At 47.1% G+C, this 23942-nt stretch overlaps 2 protein-coding genes across 6 annotated transcripts in view; both read right to left on the reverse strand.

Moving 5' to 3' along the window:
- Positions 1 to 1619: 1619 nt before the first annotated feature.
- Positions 1620 to 14820, reverse strand: RASSF2 (Ras association domain family member 2). 2 transcript variants are annotated; one of them, XM_040538175.1, is made up of 12 exons: positions 14749 to 14820; positions 14075 to 14259; positions 10923 to 11005; positions 9748 to 9823; positions 8344 to 8495; positions 7219 to 7307; positions 5440 to 5594; positions 5215 to 5316; positions 5011 to 5062; positions 4802 to 4923; positions 3672 to 3769; positions 1620 to 3114 (listed from the first exon to the last, which is right to left on the reverse strand). In XM_040538175.1, exons 3-12 carry the CDS (start codon positions 10979 to 10981, stop codon positions 3045 to 3047), a joined length of 975 nt encoding a protein of 324 aa, XP_040394109.1. In that variant the 5' UTR covers positions 10982 to 11005; positions 14075 to 14259; positions 14749 to 14820; the 3' UTR covers positions 1620 to 3044. The 2 variants fall into 2 exon arrangements, with proteins under 2 accessions (XP_040394109.1, XP_040394108.1); XM_040538174.1 differs by having other exon boundaries at positions 4802 to 5062; positions 14749 to 14816.
- A 3332-nt stretch (positions 14821 to 18152) lies between these two features.
- SLC23A2 (solute carrier family 23 member 2) overlaps positions 18153 to 23942 on the reverse strand; it is a 58198-nt gene continuing 52408 nt past the window's right edge. For all 4 annotated transcript variants that reach the window (XM_040538324.1, XM_040538326.1, XM_040538327.1 and 1 more), the window contains one exon: positions 18153 to 23503. In XM_040538324.1, coding sequence (XP_040394258.1) covers positions 23271 to 23503 — 233 coding nt within the window. In that variant the 3' untranslated portion in view covers positions 18153 to 23270. The remainder of the gene's footprint in view (positions 23504 to 23942) is intronic.

Genomic DNA, 23942 nt, shown 5'->3' on the forward strand with positions numbered 1-23942 from the left:
AGAACCATAGATTGGTTTGGGTTGGAAGGTGCATTAAAGGCCATCTAGTCCAACCGTACCACCATGGGCAGGGACATCAAATATATTTGATATATTTAACATATTTATCATGTTATTTAACCTATTATTTAATCTGTTATTTAACCTATTTACCGTAGTCAGTATATTTAATACATACAAAGTTAGCCCGGAGGGTTGGCACTGCTGTTGTGGCACAACCTCCCGCGATGCCAGCACGCGATGCGAATGCTCCTGAGCTCCTGAGAGAAGCTGCACCTTCACTTTTGCGACCCAGCGAAAAGCAGCGTGGCAGTATGGTGAGGACTCCCCCGTACTCCCCCGCCACCCCTCCGGCTGAGCAAACAGGCTGACTGTGCCGAAGCTGCTGAGCCATCACTGAGCCGTGTTGACAAAAGCCTTTTGAAAAGGCAGAGCCCCGTGGCTGGGTGCCCTGGCTGAATGAAAGGCGGCAGAGCATCCCTGCGTCAGCATTTCCCCCGGTAGAAGGTGCCAGGCGTGACCCCTCCCCCTCCCCCCCCCCCAAGCCTGACACATGGGAGGCAGTGCAAACACAGAACTTCCAAAAAAAAGGGCTTAATTAGTTAAATTTGCCAGCTTTGCCACTGTTAAGAGGGCCTGCTCCTCCAAACACCATAATACCAGATTTTTTTATTTTTTATTTTTTTGCTATAAAGAAAGCCGGGATAGGTGCATGTCCCCATTCCAGATGTTTGCAGCTGCATCACTGCTACTGGAGCAGCGAGGCTGGAAATGCAGCAAACCTGAGCAGCAAAGCCCCACAAAAATTAAGACTACTCTTTTCCTTCCTATTTCCCTCCCCTTTTTCCCTGCAGCACCCACATTCATGGATCAAATCCCAGCGAAAACCCTGGTGCCGAAGTGCCCAGGCAGGGTGCAATGCCTCCCTGGGCTGCTCTCCCCATCCCGACCCCCAGCTCTGGTGCATGCTGCAAACCTGCAGTTTTCACTGCTCCATCCACACTACATCTTATCCTCTTATCCCGCTCTGCCATGCCACATGGCTATGAGCTGCCCTTACCGTGCAGCCGTGGCCGCGCTGGAACTGCCTCTTCCCGTCTGCACGCACGGGGCTCGACTCACACTGGGCTTTTCCCAGCTGATAAAACATCGACAACAAGGGCCAACGTCACACGTTTCCCCTCCTGCACGGGGAGGGATAAATTTCACTGGGCTGGCTAACATGAGACAGTGGCTTCCAGCAAGCTCAGCCTCATGAAGGAGAAAAAAACAAAATGCGTCAGGTTGAAAAATTCAGTGGGTTTAAAACAAGCCCAATCAATGCACAAGTTTCCTTCCAGACATGACTTTTACGTTCTGGAAGAGAAATACCCAGAGAATCGAGCATGCTAACCATGATGCACGGGGATAAACAGTCTGCTTAAGGGCCAGATAAACCTCACAGCAGCAAATTCTCACAAAAATCACCCTGGTGATTGGGTTGCGAGTCTCCAAATCTGCAGCACAGGATGCTTCTCCTTAGGAAACACCTCAGCCCTCATGCTGGCAGAGTTTTGCTTTTCTCTCTCATAGCACCTAGGAAAAACCAGCTCATGTGAAGAGCCTATTTCTCAGTAGCGTTTCTATCCACAAAGTGCTTTATTTTGAACAAAACAGGTTCTAACTCATGTGCTTCCACATGGTATTAAGTTGCTACAAACTTTTTTTCTTGTTAATAAATGAAGCAATGCCACAGTTGTCCTCCAAATACATGAAACGCTTTTGTCACTGGACAATACTTTTTGTAACATGTGTTAAAGGTGTAAAAGGTACCATTAAAAAAAGTTACAAAGATATATCGTAAAAAAACTAAGGGACAAAATCAGAGTTTTAGTTCACATCGAGGTATAAAATTGATATTGCTGGTATAGCGTTGAAGGAGAGAGGCATTTGCCTTGCAAAACAAACCTATTTTTGTCTCTCCCCCCTCCTGCCATCCTCACACACAAGGAGAAACATCCCCCAGACTCAATTTCAACACCAGCAATGCACAAACACGCAAAATCCCCCCAAAAGAATGAGATGAGGAGAGTTCACAGATGATCTGTTCCTGTGCTGCTCCAGTTTCCTTACAGCATCCCTCAGGAGCAGCTCATTACCATGAGCGGCTCCTGTGAGCGGTATTTGGCATGTTATATCTACCAGAGAGGTTTGACATCAGGTGTGTTGTTTTTTTTTTTTAAATCCCACAGTAAAATTAGTGCAAATTAGAAAGAGGGGGGGGTTAGGCAACGAGATGCAGGTTTAAGGGAGAAACACAGCAGAATAACTCTTTCACTGTAAGTCCAACATTCAATCCTGTTTTGCTTTCAATGGCAAAAGCAGAAGAAAGCAATTCTCAGAGGTCCTTTAGGGATGTACAAAACCGTCCCATCACCTGTGAATTATTGCAATAGAAATGTGCTTTAAAAAAAAAAAAAATCTGAGAGGCATTATTTGTGCTATTTGGCCTCCTCCAGGCACTGCGCACGCGAACCATGGAAGAGAGCATCGCCAAACGGAGCTGAAGTTATTGCTCTTGAACACTTGCAGCCCCTCTCGTCCCCATATTCAGTGGCTTTGCCCTTCTCCTGAATCTCTTCTTTTTTTTAGCTGGGGTTTACAGGCATTTGAGGTTTCAGCCGAAGCCAATTGTGCTGCTGCTGGCCAGCGCCCTGCACCTGGCTGTCTGTGTACAGAAAGGAGCAGAAAAAGCATTTGCAGAGCAGGAGCTGTCTGAGGATGCTGCAAAGAAGCTGCCAAGTCCCATGCATGGGACGGGGCTACCCTGAGTGTGCCGGCACCCCATGAGCTTGAATTTTTTGGGTGATATCCAGACATGGCAATAGATGCATCGAAGCTGCCTGAACTGCTCTGCCTGATGCAGGAGGCTGGGTTGGCTCGAAGACGGAGCGGTCCAGGCAGGTGGGTCCGCTCCCAGAGCAATGAGCATTTAGGGTTCAGTGCAGGATGTCCTTCATGCAAACCTCGTGCATTGTAAGCAGGGCGCAGTGCTGCAAACTGCTTCACAGCCTTGCTGGCCCTTCAGAGATCTCTTCCAGCCTTTGTTCGATCATCAGCCGGAGGATGGAGTATCTGGAAAGGCAAAGGAAAAAGCAAAGAGAGCAGAGCCTTGCAGAAATGCTCAATGTTTCCAAGCTCCCCACTGTGTCTGCTTGATCAGAGGTCAGAAATTTTGGGGTTAGGATAAATTCATCACTGGAAAGGAGCCCAGAGCATCTCATGGGATGTGCACAGACTGCAGACAAACTCTGACCCAGGGGACCATGTTGTTTCGGGAGCCCAAGGCTATCATAGGGACAGGCTCCAGTGCAGCATTTTTGGCAGCTGGGCAGGGAAGGGGTTTTGTGCTGGTGGGAGGATTTGCAGTTCCGCATCAAGGTTTTAGCAGCAGAAGCAGCGAGATGGGCTCTTAATCCAAATTACTAAGAAAGCCCTGGATAACGCAAAAAGCAATGTCTCATGCACGCATTAGGGATGCCTGTCTCGCAAGGCTGTTCAAATGAATCTTTGGCATCTAATTCCTGCAGCTGAGCCCTCTCCCCTCCCACCCCCCAATGTCCTGTAAGCTCAGCATCTTCCCTTGACGTGCCAGCGCTCAGCAGTGAGATGCTGAGTATGTGCATGCATACTTGCGCATCAGCTTCTTCACTTCACGATCCTCCTCCTCCTCCAGCTTCTGAATGAAGCTCCTGAGGACAGGCATCTCAAATTTGATGTACTGAGCCACCTACAGAGGAGAGATGTGCAGATAAATGTCCACCTAATTTTTTCAACCAAGACCGGGATCCTTCACATCCTGGGAGTGACATGCGCATTGTCCAACAGTTCATTAAGTGCTATTTAAAGCCCAAATGTACCCCAAAGCACCTCAGCTGTGCCCTGATTTAGGAACAAAGCCACAGCAGGGGCACGAGCAAGCCAGCAGATGGCACAGCAGAGCTGTTTCCCATGAGCAGCACTTTCCTCAGCTGGAAAAAAAATATCAATTGTGCTAAAAGATGTGCAGCAGGGAGATTTGGAAGGGCTGAAAAGGCAGGAGACAGATGGAGGCACAGCAGATGCTGGTGTCCATGCAAAAGGTGGGTAGTTTTGTATCCCCCTGCAGACAGGAGTTAGTCTCCTGCTCGGCATTTTTCCCTAGATACTTGTGTCCTTTGTTTAAGCACCCAGAGAGATTTTGAGCTCTGAATTTAACTCTTTCCAGGGAATTTTTGCCACTTTGAAAATGCTGGAGTGCGCCCCATCCTTCTATAATGTCAAGTGATGGAAACACAGGAATTGGATCAGTACCTGTGGCAGCCTTGATTGCAACATTTCCCACTGACATTAATACATCTTCACAATTACAGTGGGGTCCCTTTGCTCTCAGTTGCTCTTTAAGCACAGAACAAGGTTTTCCACATGAGAAAGCTTTAGAAGTGGCACAAAACATTGCAGATGGGTGGAAGGAACTGGGAGGCTTTCTCCGCCCTCATGCAAATGAATGGTACAGAACAGGGCCACACTGGCAGGAAGCTTTGCAAAGCTAACAGCATTTCAGAAAGCAGCCCCTTGGTCACCTGCAATGCTTTAAACCCCAGAAGCACGTGTGCTCCTGCACCCAGATGTGGGAAGTAAAGGATGCATGCAGAGGGGCTGCGGTTTCTGCAAAGCAACTTTTGCACCCCAGTCCTTTTGGGGGTGCTCACCCTGAGTTGCTAGAATGTGCAAACACCAGGGACATCCGATAGCAGAAAGCTTGCCACAATGTAAAACTCACATCATAGGTGACTTCCTCCACCTGGTCCTTCTCCATGAGGAAGACCTTGGAGACCTGCTCGCAGGGGCCCTGCAGGATGCGGGCGATCAGGGGGTAATCAGTGGCCCTCAGCTTCTGCTTTTCTGTAATGACAACAGCACCAGTTTTACACCACCAAGGCCACCAGCAGGCTTGGCCATCCCAGAGCTGGGCCTTTCCTGCAGCCTCACCTCCACTGGTGTGGACAATGTACAGCGCGAACTCCTCCGCTGAGTTCTCGATCTGAGCACAGATGTAAAGGAGCATTACATTTTGATTTTTTTCAAACCAAGAAAATAAACATCATTTTGCTCTCCCATTACATTTTATATCCATGGAAACTAAGCTCCCCATTACATCTGGTGCAGAGCAGCCCAAGGATCACCCCAACTTGCCTTGAACTTGTTGAGCAGCAGCTTGAGGACCTGCGGGGTCGTCATCGTGCTGTTTATCCGGACATTGGTGACGGAGCCGTACGCCGGTGTGAACACTGATGTCTAAGGGGCACAACGTTCATTTCACTCCCATGAGCACCAAAACCCCCATCCTTTGCCCCCGGAGCAGCTTCCACCACCCATCCCCACCCCACCCCGGTGTCAGGGGCAGGAGCCGGGGCTCGCCTTGTGGTTGTAGAAGTGCCCGTTGATGGAGAAGCGGTGGCGGCGGATGCGCCGCTGCTCGCTGGGGGTGCGGGCGCTGCCCCGGTGACGCACGCCCACATCGCTCCGTGTCCGCAGCAGCTGCGGCGGCTCCTCTGGCTGCAGCCTCGCAGCACCTGGAAAAGCCAGGATGGGGTTAAAGGTATGGATGGACAGGCGCTTGCCAGTGACAGTAGAGTGGCTGGGGCAGAAATCACTTCTTTGCTCTGCTTTGGGGCAACCGGTAACCAGCAGGGTCCTGGTCCAACATTTCCCTGATGCAAAATAGCCGTTGCAAGCCACAATACCCCAAAAACATAAACAGACAACCCTCCCTGATCTCTTGCCCAGGACATCCATCAGCCCAGACCACTGGTTTACTTTCCCCAAAAAGAGGCTGTTAATTCACAATTACTGCATACATCCATGCTGCTACCTGGATAAAACCTCATCTCCTGGAAACTTGAGCACCTTACTCGCTTTTCCATAATTTAACTTTTTTTTTCTTTCTTTCTTTTCCCTTAATGAGAGCAGGAAAATGAGGCCAATGCTTCAGATCTCGGCATGAAGACTGGCCTGGGTCCAGATTATTATAAACTCGCCGTTCATCCATTTTTAATGAACCTCTCCAGCTCAAGCTGATGTTTTAATTCAAAGCATGTCTGCACCAAGAAAATCTCTTGTGTTCCAGATGCATGCCAGTGACTAAGCACTCACAAGGAGCCATGCACACACATTATGCACTGATTTTGCAGACTTTTGGAGAAAATAAAATAAAGACTTCTTTCTGTGCACTGGCATATGATCCATGTCATATGCCCAGCCAAAATAGTGCCTGGGTTATTTCTATATGTCAGTGCGTTGCGGTTATTGCCCACCAATCTGTAACACGTCTCTAGGGCAAAAAAAAACACAAAAGAGTCGTGCATGGGAAGATCAAAATGAGGAAGAGGAAGCAGGAGGACAGAGGGCTGTGCAAGTAGTTTCACAGATCTGTGAGCAATGCAAGGGCCCAGTTCCTTCCCGACTGGGAAGCGGATGAACAGCAAAGCCCGAAGCCAAAAGGATTATCCGGCTCTTATCAGCCTCCAGGGTGCCTTTCCTTAACAGCATTAAAAAAAATAGCAAGGAACGTGTGCAAAATGCCCTGATTGAATGAGAAAAGGTGTAAGGCAGGCTTTTCTGGTGGGAACCCTGGCTTCCCATTCACTGCTGCCGCTTGCAAAAACGAAGAGCAAAGCTGGTGCCAGGGTGAGGAATCTGTGTCCCGGTGGGATTAAGGAAATGCTGGGGCAGGCAGAGGAAAAGCCCTAGAACCTGACCTCAGTGCATGCAGCAACGCGATGGGGAGGCAAAAAACTTTGCAGAACTGTTGACTTCCCCATGGTAACGGCACTTCACAACAGCACCTATTATTCCTCCATAAAAGCAGAACTGCCAGGAAGGGGAAGCAGCAACATCCTTTTCCCTACAATCCCAATAGGCCTTTTTCTTCATCCCCCTATTTCTTTCCACACTCCGCTCCAACACATCCACCATGGACAGTCCCCTGAGCAAACTCTTAGGAAGGGTTTCAGGTCACTGCAATTAAACTTAAGCACTTAGGAAATGGCTTGAGCTAACCTAGAGAGGCAGGGACACTGATTTCTACCAAAAAAAATGCCAATTTTATACTTTTACAAATATAACCGGAATGTAAGGAAGCTGGTGCAGAGCATGGCACTGCTCGCAGTGGTGCAGCCAAATCCATCTCCGTCTCACCAGTGCTGCTACCGGTGCCCTCCGCGTTCATTGTGGCATCCACATCTGTAACCTGGATGTCTGGCAAGATGCTGGGCTTCAGCACCAACCTCGGGAAAAAAAAAAAAAAAGGAGGTGCATCATTACCAGGCAGTTGCAAAGGAATTAAAACCATAATAATTTTCCCTCCAAGCCCCATGTTGCTGTGTTGTCAGGAGGGAAGGTAAAATACTCCATGAATCCATCCACAACTGGAGAATGCGGTTTTCCCACCAGCTTTGCAGTTTCAACCTGCCCTTCTCATGGCTTTGCCCCCCAGCCAGACCAGAGCATCCCCAAAACTGGGGGCAGTGGGGAGGCTGGGTGCACCCGACTACACCAGGCTGATGCTTAGATCAGGACAGGTCCGGCAGTGCAGCCACCCCCTTCTTACAGATCTGGCACGTTGCAAAGCACCGGTTAACCTCCTGCAGGGTCTCTGCACGGTATATTTCCACTAAAAATCCTGGATCCTGCACATTTTTTTTCCACTTGTAGATGTCTAAGTGATGAGTGAAAAGAATGCAGAAAAACCCACAGACATGCTGCTCTTAGTCACTTCTTAGGTGACCATGATGCAGCCCCAGGGTCCCACGGGTGTCTGCAGAGCACAGCTCAAAAATCACTGTCCTGGAGAAATTACTTGTGGCCAGATTAAAATTCAGCATTAATCTTGTTTTGTATTAAAGTTAAAACTGAGGCTATTTTGGAAGGATCGCCTTGATGGCAAAGGGGTCTTCTTGATTTGCAATAGAGGTCCTTACAGAGTGAAACCCAGTTGCTTTACTTTGGACCTGCCCTCTCTGGGCATTGCATGTTGGAATAAAAGGAGTTTTCCTGCACAAAGCAATGACTGAACATAGCCTGCAAAAGACCACCTTGGCCACCACAGACTCATTGGTGAACACAGTTATTAGGCTGTGTGGATGAAACGCAAATATTAACAGCCCTCAGGTCTCATCTTCATTAGGAGAAATGATGTCCTCCTTTATTACAGCCACCCAACCGTTACCGTGTGGCCAAATCCTTTCAGACACGGTAATTGTGATTGCACCCAGGCAATGGCTGCAAAGCACAGCCTGGGACCTCTCTTTTTCCTGCACTCACCCATGCGCTCCCAGGTTGCAGCCCGAGTGCCAGGAGGAGGAGGAGGGCGGTGGGCGGATGCGCTGGTTGTCATCCTGCATCTGCAGGCGGATGGGCCGCCGCAAACCCCAGGAGATGTTCAGCAGCCCCTCAACGATGAGCTCGCCTTCCTCCTGCACAGAGCAGAGAGATGGGCATCACTCTTGCCACCCACACAAATCCTAAAGGATGCACTGGGGAGGAACAGTGTGAACATGGATGGGAGGTGGGTTATAAAGAGACTGAACAGCCAGAGGGTGGTGGTCAGTGGTGCCAAGCCTAGTTGGAGGCCAGTCACCAGCAGTGTACCCCAGGGGTCAGTCGTGGGTCCCATCCTGTTCAACAGCTTCAAGAATGAGCTGCATGACAGGGCAGAGCGTGCCCTCAGCAAGTCCACTGCTGGTCCCACAGTGGGAGGAGTGGTTAATGCACCAGAGGGCTGTGCTGCTGCCAAGGGGGACCCAGAGAGGCTGGAGAAATGGCCTAAGGAACCTGCTGAGGTTCACCAAGGGGAAGTGAAACATCCTGCCCCTGGGGAGGAACAACCAGAGGCACCAGGGCAAGCTGGGAGCACCCAGCTGGAAAGCAGCGCTGCAGAGAAGGCACTGGGATCCTGGAGGACACCAAGTTCAACACGAGCCAGCAACATGCCCTGCCCACAACAGAAACTAACAGTGTCCTGGGCTGCAGTAGGCAAAGTGTCACCAGCAGGTCAAGGGAGGTGATCCTGCTCCTCTGCTCAGCTCTGGGGAGGCCACACCTGGAGAACTGTATCCAGTTCTGGGCTCCCCAGTGCAAGAGAGCATGGCCACACTGGAGAGTGTCCAGCGAACCAGCAGCCAAGCTGGTGGAAGGACTGGAGCTCTGTCCTTTGAGAGTCTATGTCCATCTGTACCCGCAGGAAGGTGTGGAGGGGATGGAGCCAGGCTCCTTCCAGAGGTGCCCAGTGCCAGGCCCAGCAGCGCTGGGCACAAACTGGAGCCCGGGAGGCTCCCCCTGAGCAGCACGAAGCGCGTCCGTGCTGGGAGGATGCCGGAGCCCTGGCACAGGTCCCCAGAGAGGTGCCAGAGCCTCCTCCTCTGAGTCTTCGCACCCAGCTGGATGTGGTGCAGGGCTCTGGGTGGCCCTGCTGGAGCTGGGTGGGCCCAGATGGACCCAGGGGTCCCTTCCAACTTCAACCATTCTGTGATTCTGTGGGAGAGTTATGGGGTTTGGGTCTTCAGTTGCTTTGGTGTACCCATATATGATAAGCAAGTATCAAGGAACATTGCTAACGCGCACTTTTTGGACCTTGCAAATTCAAATCGAACCAGACATTCTCATTTCGTCATTGAGCCTCTCCTGCCAGAGATACACCCCTGCTTGGTGCTGGCCCCAGTTCCTTACCTCCCGGTGCCGCAGCTGCAAATTCTGCCCTTCGTAGTAGATGTTGTATGTCTTCAAGTGCAGCAGCAGCTCATTTCTGCAAGAAAAAGAAGAGAGATGCTGAGAAGAGGAGGGGAAAAGCAGGTGCGAAGGCTTCATTTCGGGCAAATTTGGGTATTTCACTGCCTCTAGAACTCCTTTATTGGGGATATCTGCTGTGGGTTCAACGACATCCCTCTGGCCACCGGCAACCATGGTTTTGAGGACAAGATCCCACATAACCATGCTCTTCTCCAGGCTCGCAAAAAGACATAAGAAAACCTCAGTGGAATCGGTCACAAGGCCAAAAAGAAAGCAAGGCTGAAAAAGTAAAATTTAGGAGTTCCTAAGCCTTGGGGTCATGCTGGAGTCACAAGTTATCACAAGTCCATCAGTTTGGCTCAAGGCGTCAGACCCCAACCTCGTGTTCAAATTAAAAGTCTGAGCCTGCTCCAGCTGCAGATATATAATGATAACAATAATGATAATTACTGTGATGATGATAATAATAATAATAATTAAAAACAAAAACAGGATGTCTAAGTACAGCTGTGTATCACTGGGAAACAGTGACTGATAGCATACGGCAGTCTTTAATTTAGCTGGCCTGACTGAGTTTAAGGGTGCTCAGTATCATTGGATCAGTAAAAAGAAGCACAAATCACCAGGATTTGAAGTTATGAGAAAGAAAAAAGAGGGAAATATCACACATATGCTCTATCACCTCGTACTTGAAACTTAGGAATTGATTGCTTCTTTACCAAAGCATAGAAGAGCAATGACTGAGCTAGAGCTGATCAGGACTTCTTCAGCACAAAGCATATTTCAGCAGAAATTCTGTTTGAGCAAAACTGAATGGTTTTAGAACAGCTGGACATGTTCCTAAGAAAAAAAATAAAAATCACTTTAATAACCCTCTCTAGCACTTTTGTTTTAAAAAGAAGTTGCCATTTCCTGCCCCAGAATGTTTTTTTGTTTCCAAATCCAGACGAATCATGTTAAAAAACAGAAGGTGAGGCCAACACAGCTGAAACGACCCATTTGAGCCGGGTTGACCACTCTCCCTAAAAGGCAAAACCCCTGGGAATTTTGCAAATAACTGCCCACCTAGCAGCATCACACGTATTTTTGCATTACAGCTCCACTGAGCATCTTACTTGGAGATGTATTTGTCTTTTCCACAAGGGACCAGGTATTCACAGCCGCCGTAATCCATCCTCACGCTCCTCTTTCATGAGAACTGAATGGCAAAGAGACAAAAGCAGTGGTGTCAGCCTGTGTTATCGCATCTCTGATACGTGCTCATGGCAAATGGGAAACAGAAATTTGTTTGGATTTGTAAGAGCTCTTAGGCTCTGGCACAGCAGCTGCAGACATGGGCAAAATTAAATGCTGCTCCTCCAGCTAAACTGCTGGGTAGGGCAGCAGGAGGGGAAATCAGATAAGGTGAGAACAGTTGTAAACTCACTGAAAATTTAATACTGGCAGAGATACGCTTACTCTAACATTTGCATTTTGAGCAGCCTCCATCCACAGACTGTCACAGCTATACAAGACCTGGGTGGAAATGTTATAAGTGGAATCTGCTTCTTTTCTCCATTTCTTTTTATAATTTTGTTACGGAGCTCTGGACAGGTAGGTCTGGATTCAACTCAGTGCCTGCTTACACTGTCCCAAAAATCAGGCAACATGCACAAAGGCTGGCCGACTTTCAAAAGCAGTGTGTCCTCGCTCCTGTGTTGGTTTCTTTTTTTCTTTTTTTTAAATATACAATGTTCATTGACTTTTCTTGCATCCCCTCCAGTGCCAAAATATCCCCATCTCTCTCATACAAACACTCAGAAACCGTCCCAACTGTCTGACCTTTGAAGTGGCCTGGCCTTTAAAGTGCTGCAGACCATAATCAAATGATTTGGGTGAAACACTCAGGATCACCCACTTGCTTGGAGTACTTTGCAAAACCAGCACTTAAGAGAATTTGAAGTGCAGCTATGGGACGATTTTAGGCTATGAGCAGGGGCTTTTGAGGTCATGTTTTTTCCTGTGTGTTTGTGCAAATCCATGTACAGATGGTCTCTAATGTCACTGAGGTCTCTACATGCACTCCTCTCCCTTCCCTCATACAGAAAGCAAAAAAAAGAGCATTTGATGCACAAACTGCAGTTTTCTCTACTTCCTGCATTGCCCAGCACTTCACAGCCCCTGCACACTCCCAAAGCCCCAGGAAGCAGAACTGTTTTACTGCAGAAAAACCACAACGATGTCCAGAGAGATAAATGAGTCAAGCAAGGCCATATTGCAAAACCTGTGTCAGAGGAAGGCAGTAAACCCAAAAACATAAGTGCAGCAGCAATTCCTGCTTCCTACCCCAGAGCTGCGTATACTTGCTTATAGCAAATAAACTGTATGCAACAGGAGAAATATTCTGCTTTGTGCTTCAATGCAGAAAAGAGGTTGCAAAAGCAAAGCCCACATTTAAGCTGACAGAAACGTGGGGAAGGGCAGGACGAGCCTGGCCCCATGCTCCTGCTCTCTCCGCAGAAAGCAGAAGAGAAACCCGCCTGCGGAGCTCACGCCTCACAGCGGAAAAGCTGACAAAGCTGTGCGCTTCCTGACAAAGCTTCTGAAGAGTTGCGGTGCTGCCCCGAGCTGTCTCAAGGCAAAGCCCAGCTGCAGATGCATGCCCAGAGTGCCTTTTCCCCCTCCACACTGTTCACTGGTCTTAGCAGGAATAGGCAAAGAATTTAATAACCCTATGTACGTGTTAAAAATTATATAGGGAGGGGATTTTGCAGCCTGCTTTTGCAGGAATGCTGATGTTCTTGTGATAAATCCCAGCACAGCATCTGCATGGCACCCACATTTGGGGTTTATGCAGAGCACAGGCAGCTGCATGGACTGGTGTTGATGTCTTGCTCGTGGGTGTCCTCTGAAACCAGATGAAGACTCGGTGGAAATTACCACTAAGGAAGGATTAAATTACATGGCTGCTTGCTTGGGTCATGCAAAAGTGTTGCCAAAAAAAAGTGGCCAAAAACCCCCTTTGCATTGCAGCTGAGCAAGGGGTGGAGCCTGCTCTAACAGGAGGAAGTTTCACTCCTAGTATCATGCTGATAAGAAGGGGTGATGCCAAACCCATTTTACCCTATTGAGGTAAAATCCAGGCATTCTGAAGCAGAAGGGGAGCCCCGAAAAGCAGGTTTGTGCCCTGAAAGCTGGCGCTGAGGAGCTGGGTTTCCTGTTTACCACCTTGCAGCCCAGCCGGCGCTACCACCTTCACCTCCGTTATCACATCCCCTTCCGAGCAGCCAGGAACAGGGCAGATTCTTCCTTTTTTGGCTCTCGAGAGCATCAGGCTGTGTGTGGAGCAGCGTGGCAGCCAATGGAGATCCCCAAACAACGACTGACAGATTTTCTGCTATGGCTTTGGCAAACGTAACAGCGCTGGAAATCACCAGAATTAAATAGCTGGAAGCATGCAAATTGCCCAGCTGGTTGCTCAACCTCTACAGCCTGGCATGGTCAGAATTTCCAGGAATCCCCATGCATCGATTTCCCGTTTTGATGCATTTCCTTCATGTCTGTCATGGGCTGAGATTTCATCACTGGCTTGCAGAGCAGCCCGAGGGCTGTATCAATACTTTAATCAAATCAATGCTCCCTGCTCCAGCGGCAGGAGGACTTAGCACTCTTTGCCTTCAACTACGACCCATCAGCTGCTGTCACCATTGCTTTCAAACCCAAACATGGCCCCCCCCCCCCCCCCCCCAAATAACCTTCCTAAGGTCATTTCCCTGATCCCCACAGCCCCATCTGCTCCACAGCGCAGAGCAGGATTGAGTGCCTGCTTCTGCAGAGCTCCTGGAGAGATGCCCAGCTCCAAGTCAGCAAAAAAAAAGGGGGGGGGAAATAGAAAAACAATTAATGATTGCATTTTTCAGTGGGAGAGAGATGGTGCAGCCCTGCTCCTCCAATGAAGGGTGTGTTTTCTGGGTCTGTTTTCTTGACCCCCTCCCATAGCTCGCTGCCACGGATGCTCCAGAGTGGGAGGGCGGTTTCGGCACAGCTGAGTCCTCCCCCAGCCGTGTGAGGGATTGTGGGAATATCTCACTCCCTGGGGATGCTTCTCCTGCCCAAACCCTGCCCAGGGCGTCGTGGGGCGGGTTTCAACCAGCCCAACAGCACATCCAGCGATCCCAATGCAATCAGAGGCAAAGCAGTATCCGGAGGCGACAAGAATTCCCTTGTAGGCACGGGGAGCCTCTAAGAGGGCCTCGCTCCGTGCCGGGCAGTGGCTGCATGCTCTCACCCCGTCCTGGCAGATCCCGGCTGCGCGTTGCTCATGCAGTGGTGATGGCGCAGGGACGACTCTGGCCCAGGCCCTGTTTTCGAGCTGGGATTTCTTCTGAGCGGCCGTGCTAAGCGTGAAGGTGCAGCAGCTCCATTGTTTTCCAGCGCTGCTATTGTTCGCCAGCCCAATTGTTTAGCTCCGTCCTGCGAAGGGAAAGGAGGTGAGCGGTGAGCGGTGGCAGAGCTGCTAGCGGGCGATGCCGCCCAGACTGCGGGCGTGCTTGGGGCACGGGGACGAGCCAGGGGACGAGCCAGGGGACCCCCTGCCCGTGCGCGGCAGGTCAGGCCCCCAAGCAAAGCCAGCAGCCCTCAACGGCTCCTTGGGGGCCTCAAGGAAGGAGCTGGGGTCGGTCGCAGCCACTGGCCTGTGTTGGGAGGCGTCGTGCCCATGTGCGGGGGCCCTGCGGACGCCCGCGGCTCCCTCCCAGCCCGCAAAGAGCAGCGGGCTCCGAAAGAGAGGGCGAAGCCCAGGACGGAGCGGTGCCACCCCCGGCCGTGGGGGGCCAGACCCCGGGCTAGGGGGAGCCGCCCGGCCGCGGCTGGGGCTGCGGGGCCGCCTCCGGGGCACCCTCCCGCTGCGCTGGGGACGGGGACGGAGCGGGATGGCGGCCGCCCCAGCCCGCTCGCACTCACCCGGCCCCGCTCCGCGCTGCTCCGCCACCGCTCCGCCACCGCGTGGTGCCGCCCCTAACGGCGGGGCCGGGCGGGGCGGGGCGGGGCGAGGGAGGGGGCGGGAGCGGGAGCCGGGGGCGCCCCGACCCCAGCGCCACGGCCGGGACCCCGCAGGACGCCGCCGTCGCGGGTCGGACTCCGTGCCCGGGCCCCACGGGCAGCCCGGCTCCAGCAGGGGGTTGGACGCGGGACGGGGAGCCCCGGGGGTGGCAGGGACCGGGCTCCCAAAGGAGCTCCCGCGTGCGCCCTGGGACTGCGTTCCCAGAGGATGCCGCATCCCGGGTACCACGCCCGGGTTCGCAGACGATGCCCCATCCGAAGCACCCGCTTAGAGATGCTCCCGTGATCGGCTCCAGCTCCATGCAGAACTCCCTGGGGGACCTTTTCCAGGCTTCACCACGCAGCCTAAAAGAGGTTGATTCACCCTTAAAATGCCCCAAACGCTGTGATATTGTGTCACATCCGTGCACGCATCATACCATGCCCTTCTGTTTCTGGGACGGTGCGGGGCTGCGTGCTGCCAGCACAGCCAGGCCAGCATCCTGTCCACAGCTGTGGGATCCTGCCTGGATCCAAAACCGCCTACGAGATGGGGATTTAAGAGGAAATAAAAAATAAAAATTAATAATAAAAATGAGCATGGAAGCAGATGTTGCAGCACAAGGTGGGGGTTACCTCCAAAACACTGCTCAGCCTCTGCTCCTGGGGTCCCATCCTGCTGTGTGCCCCACGCCACTGTGTGGAGGGCTCGGGGAGGCACAGAGGCATTGAGTATTCCAGAAGTGCAGCGGCGCCTTTGTCTGCTTTTGACCTTTCCCAGTGCTTTGTGGCTTCTCTGGGCCTTTTTTCCTTTTTAAGGAATTTGAGTAGAAACAGCCCACACTGGGGGAAAAAATTAAAAATCCCGAACCAAAGAAATAATCTAAACAGCTGGTTTAGCAAAACAAGCAGCTCTTCACAACTGCAACATTGTAATATTTTTTTTTCCTGTTGTTTTTTTTGACTTGTATGTAAAATATGATAAGTTCACAAGCCATCCGGCTAGGGGAAAACACTGACATCACAAAAGCAGGCAGGAAGGGGGGTGGTGGTGTTATTATTTATATTCCAGCAGCATCTTCAAGGGCTGGCAGAGATGAGAAGCCCTTTGTGGCAGGGAGAGCCTGGCCGCGCTGCACAATGGAGAAGAGCCGCCTGTGCTGTGCAAACCCCCAAAACTAGGGGTTTATCTCCAAAGCAACAACAAAAGGGGGAAATAGCAAGCAGGGTTTTGCTGCGAGTACCTGTGCAGGCACAAAATAGCAGAAGTGGTGGAAATCCTGATTTTGTAGCACCTGCTCGCCGCCCTTACCATGCATGTGGCCTCCAGCATGGGTAGGATGGAGCCTAGATGGAGGCTTATTCTCATCTCACTCCTCTTTCCACGTGGAAGCTGCAGCATGCAATTAGTTGGCCCAGGAGGGGAGGTGAATTTAAGTCTCTTCATAAACGGCTTCCCAAGCCACAAACACAGCAGGTGCTGACAGGAGGCAGACCTCACACAGCAGCTGTGAGAGCAAACCCAAGTGAAAAAATGGTCCCAAAACTCTGCCTGGCCATGGTCCCTCCAGCTGCGACAAACCCAAGCATTGCTTCTTCCTGCTGCCAGAAATCTCCTTGGAAAAGGATATTTTGAAGTCTGCCATTAGGTACACTGTGCCCATTTCACAGGTTAAATCAGCATTTCTGTGCTAAATGGCATACAGGGAAGACGGCTGATGACTTTTAAACCCTTAATTTTGATGGATTTGTTACCACTCCCATTAAGTGAGGCAGGATGGTGAGGACCCAAGTGTAGGGCATTCACTCCAAAATACTCCCAAATTCAAGTATTCCCCCCTGGACTGAGCAAGCATCCAAATTCACTTCTTTCACACTTCCCCCTATTTCAAGACCCCCAAGATAATTGTCAGTAAATACCAAACAATATTTTGCACTTGGAATCATGCTAGTTCAGGAGCATCTGTTAGCCGTTACGCAGCCTCCAGGAAGCAGATGGGAAAAGATGTGCTTGCCTAAGGGATTTTGTTCATACCTAATATGTATTTCTTCGCAACGTGGTTGCTGTCCCCGTTTCAGAATAAACCAAATGTCTCAGTCATTCTGAAAATACTTCTGATACGCTGCCCAGTGTAAAGCCCTCCTTTCTGAGCTGCTGCAGCTGATGCTAAATTTTGATTCAGACAAGATGCAAGGTTGAAACCCAAGTATTTTCAGAGCTCTAACCCAGCCAAAGGATTAATTGAGATTTAGATCAGAGTGATTGTCATTGTAGCTTATAGATACAAACACATCCCAGCTCTTGCTTTAGGTGACTTTTTACCATTTTTCTTTCTTTCTGTTGCCCACTGGTCTATGCAGTTTTCAGACTGGTGCTGTGAGTTAAGCCTGTAGTTACTTGGGTGCCTTAATTCCTCTTCAAATCAGTTCAGACACCTTGAAAGCTGACAGATGACTGAAGATGCCGTGTTTGTACTCGGACACACATTTCAGCTCCTAATTTGCCATAGGTAGCCACTGAACATCACTGGTGCTTCAGCTAACATTAGGGATTTAGTATGACAACCCCAGCTAAAACATCCCAGTTCATTAAATGGGTGGAGATAAGGCAAGGTGCTATTCAGCTTATTTGTTTTTAAATGTTGCTGAAGAAGCAGAGTGATGCAAAGCTTATTTATCTTTAAATTCTGCCTGAGAGGACCAAGAGCACATCTCCAAATACACCGTCAGTGTGCCCACTACCCCTGCAGACTATTTTGGCCAAGCAGCAATCCTGACAAGGGGCCCCAAGAGACTTTGCTTTGGCTGCAGATTGCTAAAGAAAGGGCAAGAATTTAGGCAAACTCCCAACCCTAAGGCTTTACAAAACCAGAGGCTATTTCCCTGCTGTTAACACTTTGTTGTTGCTCATATTCATAACGGCAGAGAGTCACTCAAAGATGCTGCTCAGTGAAACTTCCTAAGGGAACTTGAAGGTTGTGGGGTTTATTTTTGTTAGGAAATGAGTCACTAGAAGCTTTGCTTCATGGACACTGCTCAGCCACACATCGGTACTGACTACGGAAGTGCCTTTATATGAAGTTTGTCTGCTCCTTGGCTGCCTAAACTGGTACAAGACACACGTACTGTATATGACGCCTCTTCCAAATAAATCAAGAAGATTTAAAGTGTCTTGAGCGGGAAGGGTCAGGCAGATGTCTGCGGGTTGTCTTTTCAGATGGCACTTGCTATGATGAGATGTGGGTCTTCACATCACCTGGATTCCCAAACTATCGATTCTCCTTTTAAGGGAATGTTAAAAGCAAGTATAACACCATGCCACCGAGTTGCATCTATGCCCGCATTTATTTATACTGAACAGCTTTAAAAATACAGAATAAAATAGCTTTATCTACTATTATTCACAACATCTGGTCCAAATATTACATTTTTAAATATTTGTTTAATGAAGCAATGTTAGAAAAAATATGAAATTAAAAAACTCCATAAAAGAATTACACATCTCAGAAAAAAAAAAACCCTCTTGCTGTTTAACAAAAAAGTTTTACAGCCAAAGTCAGTCACAAAATATCATGAAAAAAGAAATATTTATCCCCACTGCCTAAGAACAGTTTGTTACGCCAAAGGTTGTTATAAAGAGACAAAGTACAATAATTTGGACTGGCAGCAAGATGACTTACCTGGAAAGATGTAGTAAATGCCAGATAATACACAAGGCAATTCTAAATATCTCTCTCATATCAGTATGTATGGATGGCAATGCACAGTCACAATCGAATTAGAACTAGACAGGAATATTTTGGATATTTCTGAACACAGATCCCCAATACTTAAAAGTAGCCCAGCACTAAGCTGTATAGACTCATGGGCAGAAGCTAAACACTGGCAAACTTGTGGCCTCCTCCAATACTGTAATGACCTACCATAGCTATAGAAACATGAGAGCATAGAGTATCTGTCATCCCATGCCCCAAAAAGGCTGTTGGCCTTGGCAAGAAATACTAAGAAATATGTACCTAGTGGGACGTTTTTTGGGGGGAAAAAAAAAAGTGACCCACTTACTCCTCCCTCCCCTCCCCCCCCCCCCCCCCCCCCCAAAAAAAAAAAAAAGTGGATTATGGTTTAAGAAGGCCACATAAAAGAAACACTGTAGGCTGTGCTGGTCTGTCACATGCATTTTCTACATTGATATACATACGTTAAGCACAAGTTGTTTTAGATTGTATAAACATCCAATGGCTAACTGAAACCATTAGAAGCTGGCTGTTATTATACCACATGTGCCTGTAGTGCTGTTTATACCACAAATTACACAATTTTCGACACCTTTTGTTGAGAATACATAATTGACTGGTCCAGTCTCACTTGACTGATGCTCCTTGTGGTATAAATAGTACCAAGGATTTCAGTTTGCAAGTGCTAATTCTGCATTGGGAGTATCAAGATCTCAGTAGGGAGATGAACAGTAAAGGAAACCCTTCAGTTTTTGGTAGAAACATAAACATGGGTAAATAAAGTATACACAACTACTATAGATTCGTCAATGAAGAAATTCTACCATCACATGACATTGTCATGACAATCATACCACTCCCTCCCAGGAGAACTGTGGTAATTATCCTGAGTGGAAATGTTATTTTTTAATATATGGAAATAAAATACTGCAATATTCATGTACAAACCAAGTTGCCATATTTAAAGTCAGTATTAAAAGGCATAAAGCAAATTCTGGGTTTAAGTTTCAACTTTCTGAGTGAGGCAACTGATTAAGTTCCTCTGCCAACACATTCTAATATGACAACATTAATCATAGCTGAGTTCGCTATGAAACCTAAATTTCTATAGGTATAATTTGCAAGTATTTGCTTTAGAAAAAGTGTTTAAACATGTTAGCAAGAATTCTTAATTTAACTTAAAAAAATACAATAGAATATCAATTACAAAAGTCCCAAGTTACATTGTTTTGCATACATTTATACCATCTTAGATATGACAAAATGATATTTCTACCATGAATATTTGCCCTTCCATCTTAAAGTTTGGTTGAAACATCGCCTCTTAACTCATCTCTGAGGTGTTGTCTTCTGTATGTGTTTTTGCTCAACATAGCAGTTTGAAAGGCAGGCAATTACCTACAGGAAAAGTACAGTATTGCATTTACAGCCATATTTCTATATCCAGCCACCTTTACACATCAAATCCTAGATGTAAACAGCTAAAACAAAATTTAAATGCTTTTCAAAACTGCAAGTTAACCCTCTGCAACACATCTGCCAGCAACAACCGCACAGCAGCTCAGACTGCAAACTATGCTCTTCCAGGTAAGAGCATTCCGCAACAGCCACTCTAGGACTCAAATGTAGAAAAGTGTACATGGGAGTAGTACTTAGGGTCCACAATTGCCTGCCACAACTGTATAAAAATGGGGGCAATTCTGAGCATTTCCATTGCAAAGAAAAGTAAGCGTTGCATTTGCATCTTCTCTGGGACTGTTTCAGATGCATCAGAAAGAGAATAATTTGCTCTTTCCAAGGCAAATTATTTATCAGCTCTGTCCTTTGCTCACCTCAAACCACTGGAGAGATGCATGCTTTAATATAAATATTTGAGGTGCAGCAGATGTATCGGAACATTCCCTGCATGTCCAGGGTACCACCACTAACTTCATCATAACCTTTCCCTATATGTTACAGGTGCTTCAGCAGATCTCCATTGCAAAATTGAGGCCCATCTTTAACCATTCGTGTTTGTAGTAAGATTGACAGTGTTGTTACACGTGATACAAATTTGGTTACAAAAATGACTGCTAACTACAGCTACTTATTTTAGTGTTACCGAGTTAAGTGGCAAGAAAAGCAAAGCATGCCAGCTAAATGCTACTGCACTTCTCAGCCAGTCAACAGAATCAGTAAGGCAGAACCAAAAGTTGAGAAAGAATTAAATCCAAGTTTGACAGAGTAATCTGACTTCACCTATTTGGATAGTCTTTCCTACGCTGCAAGAAAAGGGTGGTATTCTGCCCCAGGAAGAAGGAAAAAATCCTCAGAGTCGTTGCCCTAATTTAACTCAAGTGTCACAAATCATCTTGGCAATTCTTTCTGACATGCTCAATTAAGGCAATACAGAAAATGTACAGCTTTACTCCAGCCAAAGGTGAGAGAAGATAAAATGCTATTTCTCATCATCTGACCTCTTCAGTGTGTAAGCATTCATGTTGTCAAAAGAATATTTGGGGGAAAAGACTAGAAAAGCCTCACAACACAGCTGTCATTGCTGTGCTCAGTTCACAGCAGCATCACCGGAACTGAAACACTTCAGTATTTACGAGGTGGCACTGTTCTACATACCAAAACTCTGCCTCTCTCAACATTTTAAAGATAATCAACTTTGGCATTTTACATGGTAATAACCACCATATACAGGTGTCTTTTTTTGTTTGTTTCCATTTTTAGTTTATTTACTTATTCTTAACTCTTCCATCTCTCCCGCACATCTTTGGTTGCACATAAATTTGGGAAATTTGGAAGCTTTGTGTCACTAATTAGAGGTTTCTGCACTCAAACTATTTGCAAGTGGATGTGGAAATCTAACACCTCACTACCCAAAGAGCAAAATTTCAAATGATAAAAATGACAGTTTCACAGGCAAACTAACCTTGTCTATGACACAATATCTCTTCTGACCAGCTTTCGAGATAGTCCAACTGACACCAAGACTGCAAACTATTGAAAGTTCCCTGAAGCAGGGACACACACATGCTTTGTTACGGAAAAAGCGGCATAAAATAGTTTCTGGAAACAGCCATGACATGCTGAAAAGGGTATCAATGGAATCATTCTGATCCTACACTATTCAGTACTGATCCATTAAGCTCTTTCCTTGCCCTCCCCACCCCACCCCTTCCATGCTTCAATAACCAATAACATTCACGTGGAAGTAGACTCAGAGAAAACAGAGTTCCTGCGCTCCTGTCCAGTAGTCAAACTTTGATAAATATATTAGTGAATTACAGGATCTACTGTTACGTTTTTCCAGGAATATAAAATGCAAGCACCGTAGAGCATACTGGCCTTGAAATTACATTACACTACATTTCCCTGATGATTTCCACAGCTTAAAAATGCTTTTGGGGCCACACTGAAGTCTAAAACTAACTTGCAATAGTAAGAACATTAAACATGAATAAAACTTTTAATTATGAATGCATGACGAGCATGAACACTCACATAACATCAGAGCTGAGACTATTCCAGGAAAAAAAAAATCTGAATGGTGTCCTGATTGGACCCAATACCCGTTAAACCACCCAGTGGATGAGGACATCAAATGTAGTGTCTCTGTCATTTAAGTTCACCCCTCTAGAAGCAGCAAGCTTTTGTAGTAATCCCACAAAAGAGGGAAAAAAATTAGGCAATGCAACAGAAGCCATTCATAGGCGGCACTGGCTCTCAACATCCAAACAAGAAAATTTTGCACAGATCCATACCAGCAAATGCTGGCTGCGATTTGACCATATGGTTTTCCCCACAGGAAAAGCTGTATGCATACAGGTGTTAATTGCTTAGAACTGCTTAACAAATCACCATTTTTGTTCAGAAAACATCTAGCTGGATACATGCGTTTTGCTATAAGAACAGTTATCAGGTCCCATCTGGAAGTTAAGTCTCTCATCTCTACAAAACTCAAGCTACATAAGGCCCTTTAAAGAAAACCTATACCTGGACACCAGTTAGGTGGTTAAAAGCCCGGCAGAAAAAGAAAACATTTAAAAATGCAAACTGACAAGAAGCGAGTGCTATCTTCTAAAGCAAGAAGCTAATGAAAGTCAGTCATAATTTTCACAGGCAAAATTATAATGGAAACTTCTGTCCTAACACCGGACATCTGACTGAACTATCAAGTAATTTGAAAAATACTCTCATGATTTGCCAGTATAAATTCAGTCTGGTTTCCAGGGATCTGAAAGTATGGAATGTGCAAATCAGTGGTTAGAAAACAATATTTGTGATTAGACAATTAGACTTTTTTCCCCCCCACAGGAACTAAATTTTCTGGCTTAATTAACATTCCAAGCAATGAATAAGCCAAAATGGTAGCATCAGTGACTTAAAAATCACCATAAAAAGTAACATTTTCCATAGCACTTACATATTTCAGGAATCTAAGCCCCATTTTAAATAAACAGACTTGGGTATACAGGTATCTGTAGTTTTTGGAAAAAAAAATCAAACAGGAGTATTTGCAAATTTGACCCAGAGACACTAGATCTGGCTACCAACACCCACAACAGGAAAGCTTTTTTTTTTTTTTTTTTAAATCCGTCTCAGCTCTGGTTCCAGAATTTAAATGCAGATATACAAAACATATATTTTAATGCTTCTTAATCAGCAAGAAACTGCAAATACATCTCTTACTACAACTAGATAATATAATTTCAACTAAGGCTATACTGTAGCTTCCGAGTCTTCATCTGAACTCCTGCAGTTGCTGCTTTTCCTGAAGCCTTTCCATGTGTAACCCATGAAGGTAGGGCTGATGGGCAGGAAGCTGAAACACCTGTATTTTTTAATGAAGTTCATGCCAAAGGGCAAATCATATGTTTCCATGCCATCCAGTGACTTGCTTCCTTTACCAACCCCTTTCTTCCATTTCCTTATTCCTCTTTCTTCAGGGCTTCCTAGAAGTAAAATAAATAAATAAATAATAGGTATGCATATAGATTTATACATACACAGACACACACACATGTATAATAGAGGTAAGAGGAGAAAGAAAGAAAGCTTCAAGTCTCAGCAAAGCACTGGAAAGACCTAGAATCCTCAAAGAGGCAGAAAAAAGGAAAAAAATATTGGAAATGGCAAGTATCTGTTTTAGTATATATCTGGAAGTTGAGGCAAACTTTTGCTCTCAAATGAATGGAAGCAGGTTTGGATCCTAAAATATTTTTACTGTATCTTCTGAAGAATTCTCCTCTGGTTTCATTTCTTTTTCCCAGTTGTTTCCTATCTTTAAAGGAGATGAAGACCTTAACTTGAACAAGATTCAAAGCGTTACCAAGGAAACTGAAGCACACAGGAATGAAGTGGTCTACTGAAGGTGTTTAAAAACAGAAGTTA

This window comes from Cygnus olor, chromosome 27 (genome assembly GCF_009769625.2).
Source record: "Cygnus olor isolate bCygOlo1 chromosome 27, bCygOlo1.pri.v2, whole genome shotgun sequence".
Lineage (NCBI taxonomy): Eukaryota > Metazoa > Chordata > Aves > Anseriformes > Anatidae > Cygnus > Cygnus olor.

Bases quoted from the DNA above. Each gene is read 5' to 3' on its own strand.
- RASSF2 (XM_040538174.1), bottom strand. From the start codon at position 10,981: ATGGATTACGGCGGCTGTGAATACCTGGTCCCTTGTGGAAAAGACAAA. The intron at 5,595-7,218 runs GTGAGACGGAGA...TGGCTTTTCCAG, and splicing joins GGGCACCGGTAGCAGCACTG to GTGCTGCGAGGCTGCAGCCA. The intron at 3,115-3,671 runs GTATGCATGCAC...TTGCCTTTCCAG, and splicing joins GTGAAGAAGCTGATGCGCAA to ATACTCCATCCTCCGGCTGA.